This window comes from Loxodonta africana, chromosome 6, assembly GCF_030014295.1.
Source record: "Loxodonta africana isolate mLoxAfr1 chromosome 6, mLoxAfr1.hap2, whole genome shotgun sequence".
Lineage (NCBI taxonomy): Eukaryota > Metazoa > Chordata > Mammalia > Proboscidea > Elephantidae > Loxodonta > Loxodonta africana.
In genome coordinates, this window is record NC_087347.1 from 41,352,838 (window position 1) to 41,372,488 (window position 19,651).

Below are 19,651 nucleotides of genomic sequence, written 5' to 3' on the forward strand. Positions count from 1 at the left end.
TTAATGAACAGTCTGGTACACAGTTAATTCCATGAAATCTTTGAATATCAAAGTATCTCTTGGTGAAACTATCAAGGAACTAGAGTTTCTTCTAAAGCCTCCAAACCAAACCCACTGCCGTCAAGTCGATTTCGACTCATAGCGACCCTATAAGAAGGAGCAGAACTGCCCCCATGGAGTTTCCAAGGAGCGCCTGGCGGATTTGAACTGCTGACCTCTTAGTTAGCAGCTGTGGCATGTTAACCATTATGCCACCAGGGTTTCCTGTAAAGTCTCAGGGGTCCCTTATCAGCACTAAGCAGTACCCCTTGTTGTTGTTTTTTTTGTTTGTTTCCACTTAAATCACAGGTATTCAGCAGTTTTTCTTTTCATACCTCCCTACCTTATTGAGATTTCTACCAGCCTAAGACAGAGATAGCCCCCTCAGAGAAGTACCAAGCTCCTTCTCATTTTAAGAAACCCAGTACTATCATTAATAGGAAGAACTGGGTAATGAACACACATCATGTTATCAAGCTTCCAGGATCTTGGGATGTTCTTGGCAACTGTGGTTGTGCTATAGCTCAAATCTTCCTTACTTGCTTGTATGTGGAAGCTCTAATATTCTTTCTTGTCTCTCATTAAATTCCTAAAGGTGAATTCAATCCATCTCCTTTCAGCAACATAAAACCCATTGCCATGAGCTGCCTGCCCCATAGGGTTTCCAAGGCTGTAATCTTTACAGAAGGAGATTGCCGCATCTTTCTCCCATGGAGACACTCAGTGGGTTCTAGCTACAGATCTTTGGTTAGCAGCCAAGTGCTTAACCACTGTACCACCAGGGCTCCTTTTCAGTAGCATACCTCTTTCTATAATCCTTACCTCTGCCCTCTTTCCTAGTTAAAGAGATTCCTTCTTTCCCAAATAACTTCATTGTACGTCAAGAAAGTAAGAGTGTCCTTTCCACATGTTGTCACCTTCCTTCCAAACCTTTCTCATCCTCTCCCCTGGCTTCAGTGTTCTCACACCATGACAATTCCCTCTGGGAGTACATAAAAATGTTTGCTTAAATACGTCAGGACCACTGCCACAGGAGAAAAGAACAAAAGTGGTATATTGTTTGGGACATCATAGTTCCAATTGTTAACAATAATTTATTTCACTTGATTCTCCTACTAACCCAGTGTTGTGGGTAGGATGGGGGGCTGATTTTACAAATGAGATAGTACAGATTGAGAGAGGTAGAGGAATAAGCAGAAAAACTTGGACTGAAACTATCAAAGCCCAGCTCTCTACTCCTTAGTACAGCTGACTTCAGAGAGATATTCCCCATTGCCCTGGAGAATGTAATCTGATTAAATCAATACACACTCAAGGATTGAAGGTGGGATGCCCAATTAGCACCCAGAGGCATTTTCACTTTTAAAAGAGGATGTTTTATAACTTAAGTAGCTCTCTATTTAGTGTAAGTTCAGGTACTGAAATCGCAATTTGTAAGCCATATAAATCAAAAACAGACGTTATTTTAAAATAATAATAGTAATGGTCCCTTAACTCCTGAGCATGTATATGCCCATAAAAATATCTTCAAAGGAAGCTAACGTGAGAAAGGAAATTGGTAGAACTGGGTCCAATAACATAACACATGACTAAAGGCATACCGTAAAGGTGAAAATGTTCACTGATTTTTTTTGTTTTTGTTTTTAGAATTACATCTGTAGCTCTAAATACAGCATTTTCAAATTTTATTTGCTTTCCCGCTTCAACCAAACTTGAAGGTTTACACTTATATAAGCACTTTTCTCTGTTTTGCTCTTCATTGTATTTAAATATCTAGCTAAATAGCACCACCATGCTTGACAATCTCTTTTCTTTTCAGTCTCTGACGAATTCTTTGTGTCACAGATGTGCACAAAAAAGCATGCACATTCAGGGCAGACAGGCAGGCAGACAGGCAGGCAGACATACGTGCGCGCACACACACACACACGCTAGTTGCCAACCAAGTAAATTACAGGAGGCATCAGGAGAACATATTTGACGTGGCCATCAACAAGATTACTTTGGCTTAAGTTACTATCTATCTCCCAGAACCATTTATCTTTGCCATTTTAAGGTCACAAAGGCATTGACTCCAAAGTGCTCCTCTGGGGTAAAACATGCCCACAAACTGCCTCCTAATGAAATATTTAAAAGAGGCAACATACTTTGGTGAGAAAAATGGTGGACAATTAGAAATCTTGAGTTGTAGTTCATTCCATCACTAACCCTAACTAAAATCGAGAAACTTTGTTAAATTCCAAATTTGAGGTAAGGAGTCTAGGTATTAAAAATTGCTTTCAAAGATGATCCATGTCTTACAAGAGTATACAAGACATCTGGCAAGACAAAGCTAAGACTGAAGAAGTTAAACAATAATAAAATAATTAGGAGAATTTTGGTATGGTAATTGATGACTATTACTACACAATATTAAAAAAAAATTATTTCTATAAAGTTCAGAAGACAAAGAATTCGAGATTGGGATATTCTAGAAATGTTGACTGGGAAAAAAAATACAACTTGACCTGGATCTTGAAAGATCAATAAAAACTAAGCAGCAGGAAAAAATACCTTACACGTATATGTTGCTGTTGTGTGTCGTCAAGTCAATTCTGACTCCCAGCAACCCTATATGACAGAGTAAAACTGCCCCATAGGGTTTCCTAGGTTGTAATCTTCACAAGAGCAGATCACCAGGTCTTTTCTCCTACAGAGCCGCTGGTGGATTTAAACCACCAACCTTTTGGTTAGCAACCAAGTACGTAACCATGTGCCACCACGACTGCTTACTTACATATATATAGTGATTTATAATTTCCATTGCTTTTCATACACAATTTCTCAATTCTCCCAATGACACTGTGAGAAAGATATAATTTATCACTCTCATTTTACCACTGGAAAACCTCAAGTTCAGAGAGGTTAAATAGTTTACCCAAGGCCTCAAGGCATATATGCATAAATTCATTCATTCATTCCGTTCTACAACTATCTGAGCACCTTTGAAGTGCCAGGCACTGCTGCAGGCACTAAGGATAAAGCAGTGAACAAAACAGACCCTTCTCTTAAGGGATCTTACATTCTATAATATAGTACAACTGAATCCTGGATAGGAAGGAAGTACAGGAAAGAACACACTAGAAAAATGGAACACTAAGAAGAAAAGCTATGGAGCATGAAAGGGTACTGCACATAAGAGAATAGTCCATACAGTAGTTTTGTTATCATTGAAGTCTGAGAATGTTGAGTTTTGAGAAATATAGTTGGGAAGCATCTGAGGCCTCTGAATATTACGTTTGGCTGTGAGGTTTGGGTTTTATTCAGTAGACACTGGAAGGAATTACATGATTTAAGCAATATATTAGAAATAACATAATCTACAATAATGTTGTTGTTAAGTGCCATCACGTCAATTCTGACTCATAGTAGAAGAAAATGAAACACTGCCCAGTCCTATGCCATCCTCACATCACTGCTATGTTTGAGCCCATTATTGTGGCCTCTGTTTGAACCCATCTTGTTGAGGGTCTTCCTCTTTTACACTGACCCTCTCTACTTTATCAAGCATGGTGTCCTTCTCCAGGGACTGGTCCCTCTTGATAACATGCCAAAGGACATGAGACGAAGTCTTGCCATCCTCCCTTTTAAGGAGCATTCCATCCGTACTTCTTCCAAGACAGATTTGTTTGTTTTTCTGGCAGTCCACAGTACAGTCAATATTTTTCATCAACACTATAACTCAAATGCATCAATTCTCCTCCAGTCTTCCTTATTCATTGTCCAGCTTTCACATGCATATGAGGTGAATAAAGATACTAAGGCTTGTGAGTGGCCATCTAGGATACTCCACTGGTCTCATTCCTTCAGGAGCAAGGAAGAATGAAGAAAGCTAAAGATACAAGAGAAAGATAAGTCCAAAGGACTAATGGACCACATCTACCACACCTCCACCAGACTGAGTCCAGTACAACTGGATGATGCCTGGCTACCACCACTGGCTGCTCTGAGATGGGTCACAATAGAGGGTCCCAGGCAGAGCTGGAGAAAAATATAGAACAAAATTCTAACTCAAAAAGAAAGACCAGACTTGCTAGCCTGACAGACTGGAGAAACTCTAAGAGTATGGCCCCGGGACACCTTATCAGCTCAGTTAATGAGGTCATTCCTGAGGTTTACCCTTCAGCCAAAGACTGGACAGGCCCATAAAACAAAATGAGACTAAAAGGGCACACTAGCCCTGGGGTGAAGACTAGAAGGCAGGAGGGACAGGAAAGCTGGTAACAGGGAACCTAAGGTTGAGAAAGGAGAGTGTTGACATGTCATGGGACTGTTAACCAATGTTATAAACCAATATGTGTACTGATTGTTTAATGAGAAACTAGTTTGTTCTGTAAACTTTCATCTAAAGTACAATGGAAATTCTAAAGAAAACACCCAGGCTTCAGTCAGGTGCCCCTTAGTCCTCAAAGTAACATCTTTGCCTTTTAACACTTGAAAGAGGTCTTCTGCAGCAGATTTGCCCAATGCAAATCACTGAATTACTGACTGCTGCTTCCATGGGCATTGATTGTGGACCCTAGTAAAATGAAATCCTTGACAACTTTAGTATTTTCTCCATTTATCATGATGTTGCTTGTTGGTCCAGTTGTAAGGACATTTGCTTTCTTTATGTTTAGGTACAATCCACACTGAATGCTGTAATCTGTGATCTAATAATGGTAGTGTATCAATTTATAGTCAGTTAACACGTATTGCTGACTTACTACATACCAGGTATTCTCATAAACACTTTACATGTATTAATTTGTAAAGTTAGTACTATTATTAGCTCCAAATGCCCATAAGGAAACTGAAGTACAGAAAGATTACATAACTTACCCAAGGCCGTACAGTTAGCATAGACAAAAAAATGACTTTGCCTGTCCAGAATCAAGTTCTCAACCACTCTGCTTACTCTCACTACATAGACTAGTTGAGAGGCAAGGAGAAGGCTAGTGTCGCAAAATCCAAGTCCTTATCAATTACGTTAAACCTGGTATGAGATTTTGTGGATTTAGATTTGGTAGCTGTGGAAAAGTTGAATGGATACAGGGGTGTCTTAGTTATCTAGTGCTGGTATAAAGTAATACCACCAGTGGATGGCTTTAACAAACAGAAGTTTATTCTCTCAGTCTAACAACAACAAAAAAAAAAAACATTGCTGCAGAGTCGATTCCAACTCATAGCAACTCTATAGGAAAGGGCAGAACTGCCCCATAGGGTTTCCAAGGAGCAGGTGGTGGATTTGAACTGCTGACCTTTTGGTTAGCAGTTGAACGCTTTACCACTGTGCCACTAGGGCTCCAAGCTAGAAGTCCAAATTCAAGGCACCACCTCCAGGAGAAGGCTTTCCCTCTCTGTTCGCTCTGGGGTAAGGTCCTTGTCCTCAGCCTTCCCCTGGTCTAGGAGCTTCTCAACACAAGGATCCCAGGTCCAAAGATCGCACTCTGCTCCTGGCACTACTTTCTTGGTGGTATGAGGTCTCCATTATCCTAGTCCATCTGAGTGGCGACTCCACCTTGTGAGATCCCAGAGATTATGGCCCTACCCTTTCAGCTTCCTGTATTCCTCGTCTGTTGAGCTTCTACTCCCTGGTTCCATGGCCTCTTGGCCCCTCAGTCCTCACCACCTGCATCTGCCCGGCTGGGGCAAGTGTTCCAAAGCTCTGTAGCTCCACCAATAAGTGACTGGAGGCACCCCAGTCTACCAATAAACTTCAGCTGGAAGGTACTCAGCTCTCTTGCTCCATGGGTCAGCTCCAGTGCTGTCTCATGCTCATCTGCTGGTTCTACTGCTGCCATTTCTCTGCTGCTGCTCACCGTCTGTGCCAACTCCCATGCAGTGTACTGTCAGTGCAGGGACCTCATTACCACCAAGCAAGAAGAGCCAAGACTGTGCATCCTTTGGGCATGAGGTCACTAAGCTGAAAAACTCCTAGACCAGGGAAAAACTGATGACAATGACTTTCCCCCAGAGCTGACAGAGAAAGAAAGCCTTCCTCTGGGGCTGGCACCCTAAATTTGGACTTCTAGGCTCCTAGCCTGTGAGAAAAGAAATTTCTCTTTGTTAAAGTCGCCCGCTTGTGGTATTTCGGTTATAGCACCACTTGATAACTAAGGAGACAGATTAAAGGAAAGACTGAGTCAGATTTATTAAAGAACAAAATTCATATAATGACTGTGATTTCAAGCCTGGAAAACTAGAATAAGGTTATACTATTGACAGAAATAAAGAAGTGAAATGGAGGAAGTTGACTTGGAGGAGGGTAGGGGAGAGATGAGTAGTTTTGATCTGCATGAGATGTTATCAGGATCCTAGAAAGGAAATGTAGAAATGAACTAAGGAAAGAAATCAGAGTTGGAGACATGGAGTCCTTTAAACATTTCCTAGCTCAGATTTTTCCTTTTCTGCAAAATAGTGGGGTTAGGCCACATGATGGCTATAGATTCCAGCTACATTTCCATGATTCTGTAACTCTATAATCAAAGTGTAATATTCAAAAGTTTGAGACAGCCAAGGTAATTCTTTTGTTCTTTAGGGGCTCTCCAGTTACTCCTAAAACATTCTTCAAGCCTAATCTGAAATGTTGTACTTCTATAACACCAACACTGGTAACCCAAAGTAAGAATTTTAGAAAGAAAAAAAAGCCCCAAACACCATATTCTGATTTGTTAAAAGTCAAGTAATTAAAATAGGTACTTTATCTTGCAAAATAGGGTCTTAGTAACAATATAAAGGCTCAAAAATAAAATAATTAATAAATTCCAGACTTTTTATTTTTGGTGTAGTAGTTAAGAGCTCAGCTGCTAACCAAAGGGTCAGCAGTTCGAATCCACCAGTCACTCCTTGGAAACTCTTTGGAGCAGCTCTACTCTGTCCTATATGGTGTCTATGAGTCAGAACCAACTAGGCAGCAGCAAGTTTAAGAATTTAGTGCATCACTCCCACCCCGTCTCACAAAACACAGTACACTTCATAAGTTTGTTCAACAACCCACTGAAAAGTTACACATTTTATCACAACTAGTCAGTGAGTAGAAAGATGGGGAGGCATTTAAACAGAAAAAAAAAAAAGGAGTTTTATTAATGCAAAGAATTTGCTTTAGTCCTTCTAAGAAGACCCACCCACTAAAGTATAGGTGAGATACTGGTATCATTGGTGATCATAAACAAATGACAATCACTAGTTGGAATGTAAATTTCTGGTTTTACTATCCATGTCTCAGTCTGTGAGCTGTACTAACTATACAATGAAAGCTATTTTAGATAAAGAACCACCAAATACTTCATCACATTCAGGCAGTAGTAACTCCTATTTGCTGGTTTCCTGGTAGCTGTGGATTCCACTAGAGGGCAACAGAGTGTGCTGGGAAAGTAACTCAGGCTTAAGGGTGAAGCCTCTGGTTTTAGGTCACTGGTTCAATTATCGTGCAAACCAGTCTTCATTTTAAAACTGCATTAGAGCCTTGAAGGCTTATTATATTACCAAATAATTTTTTTTTTGATGAAAGGATTCTCATTTTAAAGTTAAAATTAGTCAAACGTACATTTTCATTTCTCAATAATATATTACTCTAAATATTTTATTTTAATAATAAAGTATCTTCTTATAAAACTATTTATTTAAATAATTCAATAACTTCAAACAAATTTCATAAGCTCCCTTAAAAACAGTTAAAATCTATTCTAAAATTGATGCTTTAATGCTTAAATTTGAAACATTTAATAATTAAGTCAAAATGCATGAGTAAAAATGATAACACCATAATATTGTTAACAATATATGAGCTAATATTTGAGTATTTACTATATACCATACTGTACTTAAAACTTTATATAATTTATTTAATTCCTACACTATATCCATTTTACAAATGAGGAAACCTACGCTAAAAGAGGTTAAAGAACTTATCCAAGGACAGACACATAAGGAATAAGGGGTAAAGTTGAACTGAAATTGTAATATTTGAGCACCAGACATCAAATGTGATCCAGAGGGTCAGCCTACCCTCTCTGAATCCCACAAGAACCCCTGGCATCCCTCCAAACTAAGCCCTTATAACAGTCAAAGCTTAATCAAAGATAGAGATCATTCTCCCATTGTACTTTACCACATAACATAGTTTTACTTTTGTATATTTAATAAAGCCTTGGCAGTAGTCCAATTATGTAATAGAAGTTATACATTCTCATATTTCAGTTTTATATTGCAGTTGTCTTCTACAACCAAGCCAAAAAAATAATAATGACAATTAACAAGGAAAACAATCGTTAAAAAATTTCAATGTGCAGAGGTTCTCAAGTTCAGTTAAAAAGAATCGGCGAGTGAACGTTAAGCTTTGTTGTGGCTTATTTATCATCAGTCTTTTAAACTTTAGGAGACTGGAATTTGATTCCCAGCCAACGCACTTCAAGAACAGCCACCACTTGTCTGTCAATCAGTGGAAGCTTACACGGTCTATGACACTGAACAGGTTTTAGCAGTAACTGCAGACTAAGACAAACTACGAACAAAAGACTGGTGATCTATTTCCGAAACTCAGCCAATGAAAACCCCACAGCTCACAATGGCTCAATCCACAACCGATCATGGGGATGGTACAGGACCGGGCAGCACTTCATTCAATTGTGCATGTGGTCACCATGAGTTGGGGGCCATCTAAACAGCAGCTAACAACAACAAAAACAGGGCCTATACATATTGCAGTGGGAAACTGGTGTGGCACTGAGATCATTTCTGCAAAAGACAATAACATAACTAGGAAGATGCTTAACATTCATATCCTGGAGAACAAAGGATCACCCAGTAGACTGAAATCAATTTGTGATGGACTCTGGAAGGAATGCAAAGAGCAATCAACTGATCTGAAGTACAGTGCCCTTGTCCTACAAGATCTTAAAGCCTAGTTAGTATGCAACTTGAGAAGACAAGCATCATTTAAAAAATTTTTAAATATAATAAAAGACCATGTATTAGTTTCCTAGTCATGCTCTGACAAGGGACCACAAACTTACTGGCTTAAAACAACATAAATGTATTATCTTATAGTCTTGAAGGTCAGAAGTATGAAATGGTTCTCACTAGGCTAAAATTACTGGGTGTCAGCAGGGCTGAGTTCCTTTTGGAGCTTCTAGGGGAGAGTTGGCTCCTCTGTCTTTTCCAGCATTCCTTGGCTGAAGGCACCTTCCTCCATCTTCAAACTGAGCAATAATTGTCAAGTCTTTTTCACATCTTATTTAATACTAACTCTCTTGCCTCCCTGTCTCCCTTTTTTACTGATAAGAACCCTTGTGATTACACTGGGCCCAGCCAAAATAATCCAGAATAATCTCCCAATTTTAAGATACTTAATTCATTCACATCTGCAAATACTCTTTTGCCTTATAACACAACATTCACAGGTTCTGAGGATTACAACGTGTACATCTTTGGGTGCCATTATTCTGCCCTCTGTAGAAAGCACAGTCTATAATGTCTGTACATGCTGCAATCTGTTTGGAAATTAGTTATTAGAATACAGAATGTATTTTCCCATAAAACTGCATATGGTAGTCAGACTCCAAGCATACCCTACAAAGACCACTGGAATTAAATTGCACATGAATAATCAAGAAAAAGGGGATGCAAGAAGGCAACAGAGGTAAAAGCCTTTTCAGTAAATTAGATGCAGCCTTTAGCTAAGTAGAGATGAATTTTATATATATACATATATATGAAACATGCTACTTTTGAATTAATTTTTACTTACTCCATAGTTCTGCCTACTACCTACCTTTTCTTACTAATCATGGCAACTGCATAAAAGCAAAATTCATGCTTATTTATGATTAATGGATTTTCCTAATTAGAAATTATAAACACTTACAGAAATCATAGATATATACCGCTTAGCACATTGTAGAAATAAAAGATAGACTATGGAAATTTAACTTCTAGGCTCCAGTATCTGATTCTGCCACTTACAACCGGTGTGACCTTGGATAAGTTACTTACAATTTCTATGGCTGTTCACAGAAGTTAAAAATAGGAATAATAATAGCTCCTACCTTCAGGGTTGCTCTAAAACAAAATCAAATATGTAAATGTCAAAGACAATCTGGATCTCTCCTAATGCTTGGTAAATGTTAAGTTATTGTTATTAGGTGAGTTACATCTATAGCTTTGGGCAGCCATGGAGAGATACTTCTATAAAGCTATAAATTCTTTGATATTTACCCCAAAGAACTTAAGTCATCAGACTGATAATGAAACTAACAAATTTTGAGAATGAGTGCCGCAACTAGATAATTACTAAATTTTAACACAAGTTTTAACATAACATTTTGCATAAACAATGTATTTCATCTGGCAAATCTGCTGCAAAAGACCTCTTTCAAGTGTTAAAAAGAAAGATGTCACCTTCAGGACAAAGGTGTGCCTGACCCAAGCCACGGTATCCATGTGAAAGCTCGACAACGAATAAGGAAGACCGAAGAAGAATTGATGCCTTTGAATTACGGTAGTGGCAAAGAATATTGAATATACCATGGGCTGCCAGGAGAATGAACAAATCTGTCTTGGAAGAAGTACAGCCAAAATGCTCCTAAGAAGTAAGGATGGCAAGATTTCATCTCACATACTGTGGACGTGTTATCAGGGAGACCGGCCCCTGGAGAAGGACATCATGCTTGGTAAAGTAGAGGGTCAGCAAAAAAGAGGAAAATTCTTAATGATATGGATTGACACAATGGCTGCAACAATGGCAAGCACGGCAATGATTATGAGGATAGCACAGGATGGGGTTGTGTTTTTTTTTTTTCTGTTGTACAGAGGGTCGCTATTAGTCAGCACCTAACGACAACAACAGCAATACAATGCAAAATTCCAAAACTGCTCCAATAATATTTTAACAAAATACAGTAAAGAAGTGGTGGAACATGGTAAAAACGTGGTTCCCTTGTGAAGGGCCTCTACTGTGGAAGCAAGTGTTAAAAAAGAAAAATAAACTACAAAACAAGCAAAAAATCCTTCCATTCTTGCCCTAAATACTGTGTTGGCCAAAAGAATCACAGAGGTGAGTGAGACCAAAGATAAACCACTTCAGGCAGAAGTTTTGAAAATAATTTCTTTATAAAGTAACTAAACTTTATTGGACTCTTCTCTGATTTTAAGTAGAGTATCATTTTACCTGTAATTTCCAGCCTTTACTGAAGTGTTCTGGATGGCTTTTCTGTATACCAAATGGCCTTGGCTTGCACTGCTTTCTGATTCTGAGTTTGTCTATGTTGTTCCTGCATCCTCCTTTGCAGCTAGAGCCTTCTCTAGGAGCTGGGGTGTGTGAGCCTTAGCACGTGGACTATGTACATCATCCTTTCTAGCTGCCTCTTCAGACTTAACTTCTTTTCTATATTCTAAATGCAAGAAATTGTTGAAAAGTCAATTTGCAAATAGGGGATTTTTTATTTTATCTAAGCTCAATACTGTCCAGATGATCTTGTGGGAGTCTGGTTATGCCACTAAAAACCCACAGGCATCATTTATAATTACTTCCTAATCTAAACTGACAAAAAGTAAATAAAAATGAAGTCTGGCAAAACCTTCTTTCCTCACAAAACGCATGGACCATAAGGAAATCTTAAGACTTCAGAGGAAATGTCAGATAAATAAGTAATGCTCTCTTTTTTTCACTTACATTGTATAAAAAAGGAAGAAATGAGTCTACAATTTTTCTGGCAACATCAGAAGTGTAAATTCTCATCAACTCTGCAAAACAATACCAATTAGGCTTCATGTGGAAGCACTAAAGTGCATTAAGGGAATAGTTAAAGCTGTACCCAAACAGTACTAATCCTCTGTTATGGTTTCAACTTACTATCTCACTTTTTCACCTTATTTTGTAATGGTGGTAAAATCCCATTAAAACAGAGATTACATATAATAAAGCTGTTTCCATATCTAGCAAATGGATTATAGTTATAAAGTGTGTTGCCAAGATAGACAAAAGAATTCCCTAAAAGAAAGAGCTCTGTGGGACAAATTTTTTCCCTCAGCTCTGTTCATGGACTCATCCCTCTTTGTAATGAGGTCGGTGGATGAGGCTGTGGGTGAGAAATTTTCTTCTGGTCCTGTTAAAACTTGCCATCTTTCAACTCTTCATTGACTGATATCAGTGAAATTTGAGACAGGGGCCAACTTCTTTATTAATAAACAACCCAAACACCTGGAATACATCAAAGGAAGAAGACAGTCCTAGGAAAGAAGCAAAAAGTTAAACGGGAAAAAAGTGAAAGGCCTCCTAAAGAGTTCTGGAGGTAAATAATACGTTATTATTTACCATGGGGCCAACTAAATAAATTGAAAGTGCGTATCAAAGTCAAATGCAGCAAGAGTCAACTCTAGACAGTAAAGCTTTCTTTTTCAATCATTAATTCAGTAAATGTTCTTTAACAATCAAGTTTGTGTAAGATATTGTACTGGATGTTATTAATAAAAGGAGCACACACACAAAAAAAAACTCTCCTGGTCCATGTCCTCTAAAAGCTTACAATCTAGTTAGGGAGAGAAGTCCCTTATGAAATGGCTAAATAATGCAAAGCAAATCAGGGTGGATTTCCAGCAGGAAATATGAAAAATACATTTATAGAATGTCTACAAAGATTAATGTCAATGTGAATAGTCGGAAAGGATCCTATAGAAAAGGAAAAATAGAAAATTTATCCAAGTTCAATAAATCACTAACTTATATTCCAGTCCAACTGGTTAAAACACACAGATATACACACACACAAAATTACCTGAGATTACAGAAAAATAATAGAGAGAATCCTGTTTACAAATACAAACTAACCTTGTACAAACAACACTATGGATGCATGGTAGAAGAAATCTTAGAAGCAAGGATCTCTCTGGAAGGGTTGCAAGTCAATTTTGCAGGACATATTAGACATTGAAGGAGCCCTGGTGGTGCAGTGGTTAAGTGCTCAGCTGCTAACCGAAAGGTCAGCGATCCAAACCCACCAGACACTCCACAGGAGAAAGATATGCCAGTCTGCTCCCATAAAGATTACAGCCTCGGAAACACTATAGGGCAATTCTACTGTACCCTACAGGGATGCTATGAGTTCTAATCAAATCAACAGCAATGGGTTTGGTCTTTTCAATCATCATGAGCCATTGAAAGAGGAGCCCAACACAAAAGTTAGTGATAAACAATGTGTTTCATCAGCAGTAACCTAGTGCACTGCATCTGAATAGTTTTACACCTTTCTCAGTTTAGTATCAGAGAAAAAAATCCTGTTAAAATATTTGTAGTGGGATTATTTCCATGGAGGTGGTAGAGCATAAGCAAAGATTTTGGAATATTCAACTTAGTGCTTTTTCCTTTAGCAATGAAAACACAATACTCAGGACAGTAGGATAGCTCCTCACCAACTACTTTAAGAAAAAATCTTCACCCTAGTTTTTCCTAAGACGTTTTTTCCCCCAATGTATTTTCCTCTTTGAAACATTGTCAAACCTCAGGCATTAAGTTTAATATTTACCAAGGGCCAAGAATCAACTCCACAGCCAGCAATGGCCGTGAGAACTCCAACAGCCTCAGCAATTGGCACTAATTTATGGAGATATATCGGGAACTCTTGGGAATGAAGTGCCTGCTAATTAGGCCACCATGAACAGATTCCCAAACCTTGACAAAGCTGTTCCAAATATCTGATGAAGAACTTCAATTTATGGGCTGTCCAGGTGAAAACCGAACAGATGGTATCTTTTAACTATAATTGACACACGGATTTGTTAAGGATTTCAATATCTGGAAAACATGCAGCTCTACAGAGGAAAACAATGAGAAACCTCTTTAGTATCATCTACCTTATCTTTGTCTTCAACCACATCTGCCAAGACATCATCTGGATCCAGGATTCCTCCATCTGTGTATTCTAAATGATGAATCTTCACCCAGTAACCAGGATCCTGTGGTAGAACAATGAATATGTTTCATGACTCAGTCTTTAAAAAAGGTAAAATGTGTTTTAACATTAAAAAAAAAAAAAAACTGACTCTTTAAAAATATACTCACGTAATAATAAAATTTTCAAACACCCAAAATACATTTTATCAATTTATTTGGAAAAGTATTTGGCATTTTTCTACCCTGTTTAACATAAATTAGTAAATCAAAGTATATATATTTCATCAACTTTTCTGGAAGTTAAGCTGCAATGCAAAAAAAAACTGCTCCAACAATTTGAAAAGCATATTCAAGGAATTTTTGATAGCCTCCAACTTCATCAATATTAAGAATATTTGGCAAATCTAAGATACATCAATTTAGTCTCAACCCACCTAGAGCAAAGGAAAATGAAGAACATCAAAGACACAAGGGAAATATGAGCCCAAGAGACAGAAAGGGCCACACAGACCAGAGACTATATCAGCCTGAGACCAGAAGAACTAGATGGTGGCCAGCTACAACCAATGACTGCCCTGACAGGGAACACAACAGAGAATCCCTGATGGATCAGGGAAGCAGTGGGATACAGGCCTCAAATTCCCATAAAAAGACCAGACTTAATGGTCTGACTGAGACTAGAGGGACCCCGGAGGTCATGGTCCCCAGACCTTCTGTTAGCCCAAGACTGGAACCATTCCCAAAGTCAACTCCTCAGACAGGGAATGGACTGGACTGTAAGACAGAAAATGATATTGGTGAGGAGTGAGCTCCTTGGCTCAAGTAGTCACATGAGACTATGTTGGCAGCTCCTGTCTAGAGGTGAGATGAGAAGGCAGAGAAGGACAGGAGCTGACTGAATGGACTTGGGGAATACAGGGTAGAGGGGAGGAGTGTGCTGCCTCATCAGGAGGAGAGCACCTAGGAGTACACAGCAAGGTGTTTGTAAGTTTTTGTATGAGAGACTGACTTGATTTGTAAATTTTCACTTAAAACACAATAAAAAAAAAAAAAAGAAGAAGAAAATGTTCTACATTCTACCGTAGTGAGTAGTGCCTGGGGTCTTAAAGCCTGTAAGCAGCCATCTAGGATATTCCACTGGTCTCACCCCTTCAAGAGCAAGGAAGAATGAAGAAAACTAAAGATATAAGGGAAAGATTAGTCCAAGGGACTGATGGGCCACATCTACCATGGCCTCCACTAAACTGAGTCTAGTACAACTAGATGGTGCCTGGCTACCACCACTGACAGCTCTGACAAGGATCACAATAGAGGTTTCCAGACAGAGCTGGAGAAAAATACAGAACAAAATTCTAACTCAAAAAGAAAGACCAGACTTGCTGGCCTGACAGAGACTGAAGAAACCCTGAGAGTGTGGCTCCCGAACACCCTTTCAGCTCAGTAATAAGGTCACTCCTGAGGTTCGCCCTTCAGCCAAAGGCTGAACAGGCCCATAAAACAAAATGAGAGTAAAAGGGCGTGCCAGCCCTGGGGCAAGGACTAGAAGGCAGAAGGGGACGGGAAAGCTGGTAATAGGGAATCCAAGGTTGAGAAAGAAGAGTGTTGACATGTCATGGGGTTGTTAACCAATGTCATAAAATAGTATGTGTACTGTTTAATGAGAAACTAGTTTGTTCTGTAAACTTTCATCTAAAGTGCAATAAAAATAAATAGAAAAAAAAAGAATATTTGGCAAAAGAATTATCTCTGTGGGTACTTTCTGAAACCGGTAATAGAAGTTCAAACCGAGATCATAAATCTGGGGCGGGGGTGGTGGGGGGGGCGGGAGGCAGAAATCTGTGATTACAATGGCTATCGCTTTGGAATATATAAATGGAATGTGGTGACCACCAATCTCTTCACTTTTTTAAATTCCCCATGTTCTGTGTGCATCCTCAAGTCTAAAATCTGCGATGAAATCCCAAGCAAGAGCTCCAGAATCAGTTTCCAGTTCCTGCAGCATGCCAGCAACTCTAAATTGTGTCCAAATTGAACAAAAGGTTCACTAAATTGGAATGGTGATTCAGAAGATTGCTAATATTCTTTAAAAAAAAACTCAGGACAATAAGGCTTAAGAAAAAGAATAACTTTCTCAATTTGTTGCATAGGTAGATACTCTGATAGAACTTAGAATTAAATAATCTATTTCATTCAGTTATTTACATACTGTCTCTTTCCAGAAAAGATTTGAAAGTGAACCATTCAAACAACTGAACAAGAACAGGAACCAAATATTAAATAAAGAAGAACATTAGTAAGGATTTTACCAGAAAACCCTAGCTATAATCAATTTGGTTCTGTGCTTCTTAGAAAGCCTCTCAAAGTGGGAAACTTTTGAGCTATAAGACACTCAGTATCCAATAAAGAAATAGATACCAGTTCATGACAAGAGATGGAAATTCTTCTAGGATAAAGTCTAAGACTTTACCAGATGAATCTTTATAAAGGGTAAGAACTAACATAAACCACAAAATTCAACTACAATTTTATGAAAGCTAATAGAAATGGTTGTCATACAGCCTTCTCTTCAATTGACCCCTGATAAGAGGTGAGGGCATACTATTAAATAGTAATTCCATTAAGGCATCTATTCAGAAGGCTCCTAACATGAAGCTCAAGTACATAGCTTTCAAGGAACTCAACTTGATAAAGTGATAGGCTTGAAGAATCTGAAGGAATTCTACTCAGCTAGGCTTTGGGCGTTTCGAAATTAACTTTTCTATAGAGTATTAAAGAGCAATTTCAAGTAAAATGAAAACAGATTCATTTGCTTCAAATACTAGGCTTATAGGTGGAAACATTAATGATTTATTAGGAAACCTTTAAATGCCTGACTGTATAGCCCAGGTAGAGATTGCACATATGAGTCATGAGAGAATAACCAGGCAAGACAATCACAGGATTCCCATCACTCAGATCCTTATTAGGAGATCTCTGCCAGCTCAAGGTGATTTTGCTATGAAAGGTAAGTACAAAAAGCTAGATTTCAAACAGAGGGGATAATGAGATACACAAAAGACTGTGTAATGGCTACCGGACTCTATAAAAAAGAGAGAAAGAAAGAACTCACCTAGTAATCTTTGGGAAACCCTGGGGGTGTAGTGGTTAAGTGCTACGGCTGCTAACCAAGAGGTGAGCAGTTTGAATCCGCCAGGTGCTCCTTGGAAACTCTATCGGGCAGTTCTACTGTGTCCTATGGGGTTGCTACAAGTTGGAATAAACTCGATGGCGGCAGGAGTGGGTGGCGGTAATCTTTGGGAACTGAGTTTTCTTGCTCTGGCCACGCCACAACCAACATATTCCTCCAAGTGCACCTAGGACTTCTGACTGAAATCTACAGTATTACTCTTTTTTTTTTTTTTTAAATAAAAAGAGTTCAATTAATTAATTTCTATGAACTTCCACTGAGTTGGTTTCTGATATATTACAGCTCTGTAGATGAAATATGTTGATTTTAACCATGTTTATAAAAATTATGTATTCCAAAGAGCTTGCTTTTTTTATATTTGATTACTTAAAAGCAGACACTTATTAAGCTGTCTGCTTTTTTCTCATGCTTAGAGTATAAAAGTAGACTTTATCAGTTATGAAGGATTTTTTTTTTTTTTTAACAACTACAGAAAAAGTTAAAGTACCTCTCTCTCCCAGCCTAGAGGTAGGAACAGAGAGAGAAGAAAGCCAAAGAGTCTGGTTTAAAATCCAAAAGCTCAGGAAATAGCAGGGATCGGGTCTGACCAGCAGCACACCAAGTAGTGGGCAAGCGGCAACAAGAGGGGGTTGTTAAGTCACACAGCATTCTTCCCTTACACACATGTGGGACCCAAGATGTTCTTTCAAATAAGGCACAGGAGTTGAAATGAAGACATTTTCAAATGTAATTCCAAAAAGTACAAAACTTAAAACTTTTATAGAACTAAATCAAGTAAAAAAGTAATTTGATACATCATGGAATCATATATAAGACAAGATAAAAAAAATTAGGGAAATACAGGGTGCCAGGAATATAGACTTTGCAATTTTAACTCTACTCATTCCATTCTGATACTGCCATTCTACAGGCACCAAAGAAAAAAACAGTAGGCTAAGAATAGACTGCTGAAGCCTGAACGAAAACAGGCAGCCACACAGTCTCAGGGTTAATATTCTACACATCCAAGAGAGCAAAATCAACAAACTCAGACTATATCAACAGTGATTTTGTCCTCATGGTCTTTTGGCCATGGTGCTATAGATCACATAAAAATATACAAGCAATATTAGCTGACTTCAGTCATTATAAGACCATAAATTTACCCTGACTCTTTTAGGCATGTAAAAATTTCAACCATTACTCTGCAGCCAACAGTCTGCATTTCATTTACTTGGTTTTATTACCATCAAGAATAAAACTGATCAAACATGAAAAGATGTTCACATACGTGTCTTGGTTCACACAATCACTTGAAAAAAAGTATTTTTTCATGATCATGATATTTAGCCAATCTTTCTTTTGGCCAAATATCTATAATACGTATGATTTTTAAATTTTAAAAATATCTTGTATGTGTGTTCATACTGCAATGCAATAAATATTACATATATGCCAAGGACCATTAAAGTATTTTAAAAAACTAATAATACATTATATTTTCTCTACTTCTGATAATATTTTTAAGTTTTTAAAATAATACAGTCAACATAAACACTTCTGGAATTTTAAAACTAAAATGCACTAGTCTACCACCATGAAGAACTGGAAGAGGGTATATAACATAATATTCTTATCATATGTTGTTGTTGTTAGGTGCCATCAAGTCGGTTCTGACTCACAGCTACCCTATATGTACAACAGAACAAAACAATTGCCCCATTTTGTACCATCCTCATCATACTTGTAATGCTTGAGCCTGCTGTTGGCAGCCGCTTTGTCAAACCATCTCATTGAGGGTTTTCCTCTTTTTCACTGACCCTCTACTTTACCAAGCATGATGCCCTTCTCAAGTGACTGGTCCTTCCTGAAAACGTGTCCAAAGTATGTGAGACAAAGTCTCGCCATTCTTGCTTCTAAGGAGCATTCTGGCTGTAGCTCTTCCAAGACAGATTTGTTCATTCTTCTAGCAGTCCGTGGTATATTCGCTATTCTTCGCCAATACCATAATTCAAAGGCATTGATTCTTCTTCAGTCTTCCTTATTCACTGTCCAGCTTTCACATATGTATGAGATGAATGAAAACACCACGGCTTGGGTCAGGCACATCTTAGTCCTTAAAGTGACGTTTTTGCTTTTTAACACTGTAAAGAGGATTTCTGCAGCAGATATGCACAATGCAAGGTATCATTTGATTTCTCAACTGCTCCTTCTATGGGAGTTGAGTGTGGGTCTAAGTAAAATGAAATCCTTGACAACTTCAATATTTTCTCTGTTTACCATGATGTTGCTTCTCGGTCAATGTGTGAGGATTTTTGTTTTCTTTATGCTGGGGTATAATCCATACTGAAGGTTACAGTCTTTAATCTTCATCAGTAAGTGCTTCAAGTCAGCTTAACTTTCAGCAATCAAGGTAGTGTCATCTGTATATCACAGGCTGTTAATGCATCTTCCTCCAAACCTGATGCCATGTTCTTCTTCATATAGTCTAACTTCTAAGATTTGCCTAGCATACAGATTGAATAAGTACGATAAAT

The 19,651-nt window shown here is 38.2% G+C and overlaps 1 protein-coding gene across 4 annotated transcripts in view; it reads right to left on the reverse strand.

The window, feature by feature from the left end:
* Window positions 1-19,651, reverse strand: part of PARD3B (par-3 family cell polarity regulator beta) — a 1,162,629-nt gene that overhangs the window by 977,298 nt on the left and 165,680 nt on the right. For all 4 annotated transcript variants that reach the window (XM_003406115.3, XM_003406117.3, XM_003406114.3 and 1 more), the window contains exon 2: window positions 13,909-14,010. In XM_003406115.3, coding sequence (XP_003406163.2) covers window positions 13,909-14,010 — 102 coding nt within the window. The remainder of the gene's footprint in view (window positions 1-13,908; window positions 14,011-19,651) is intronic.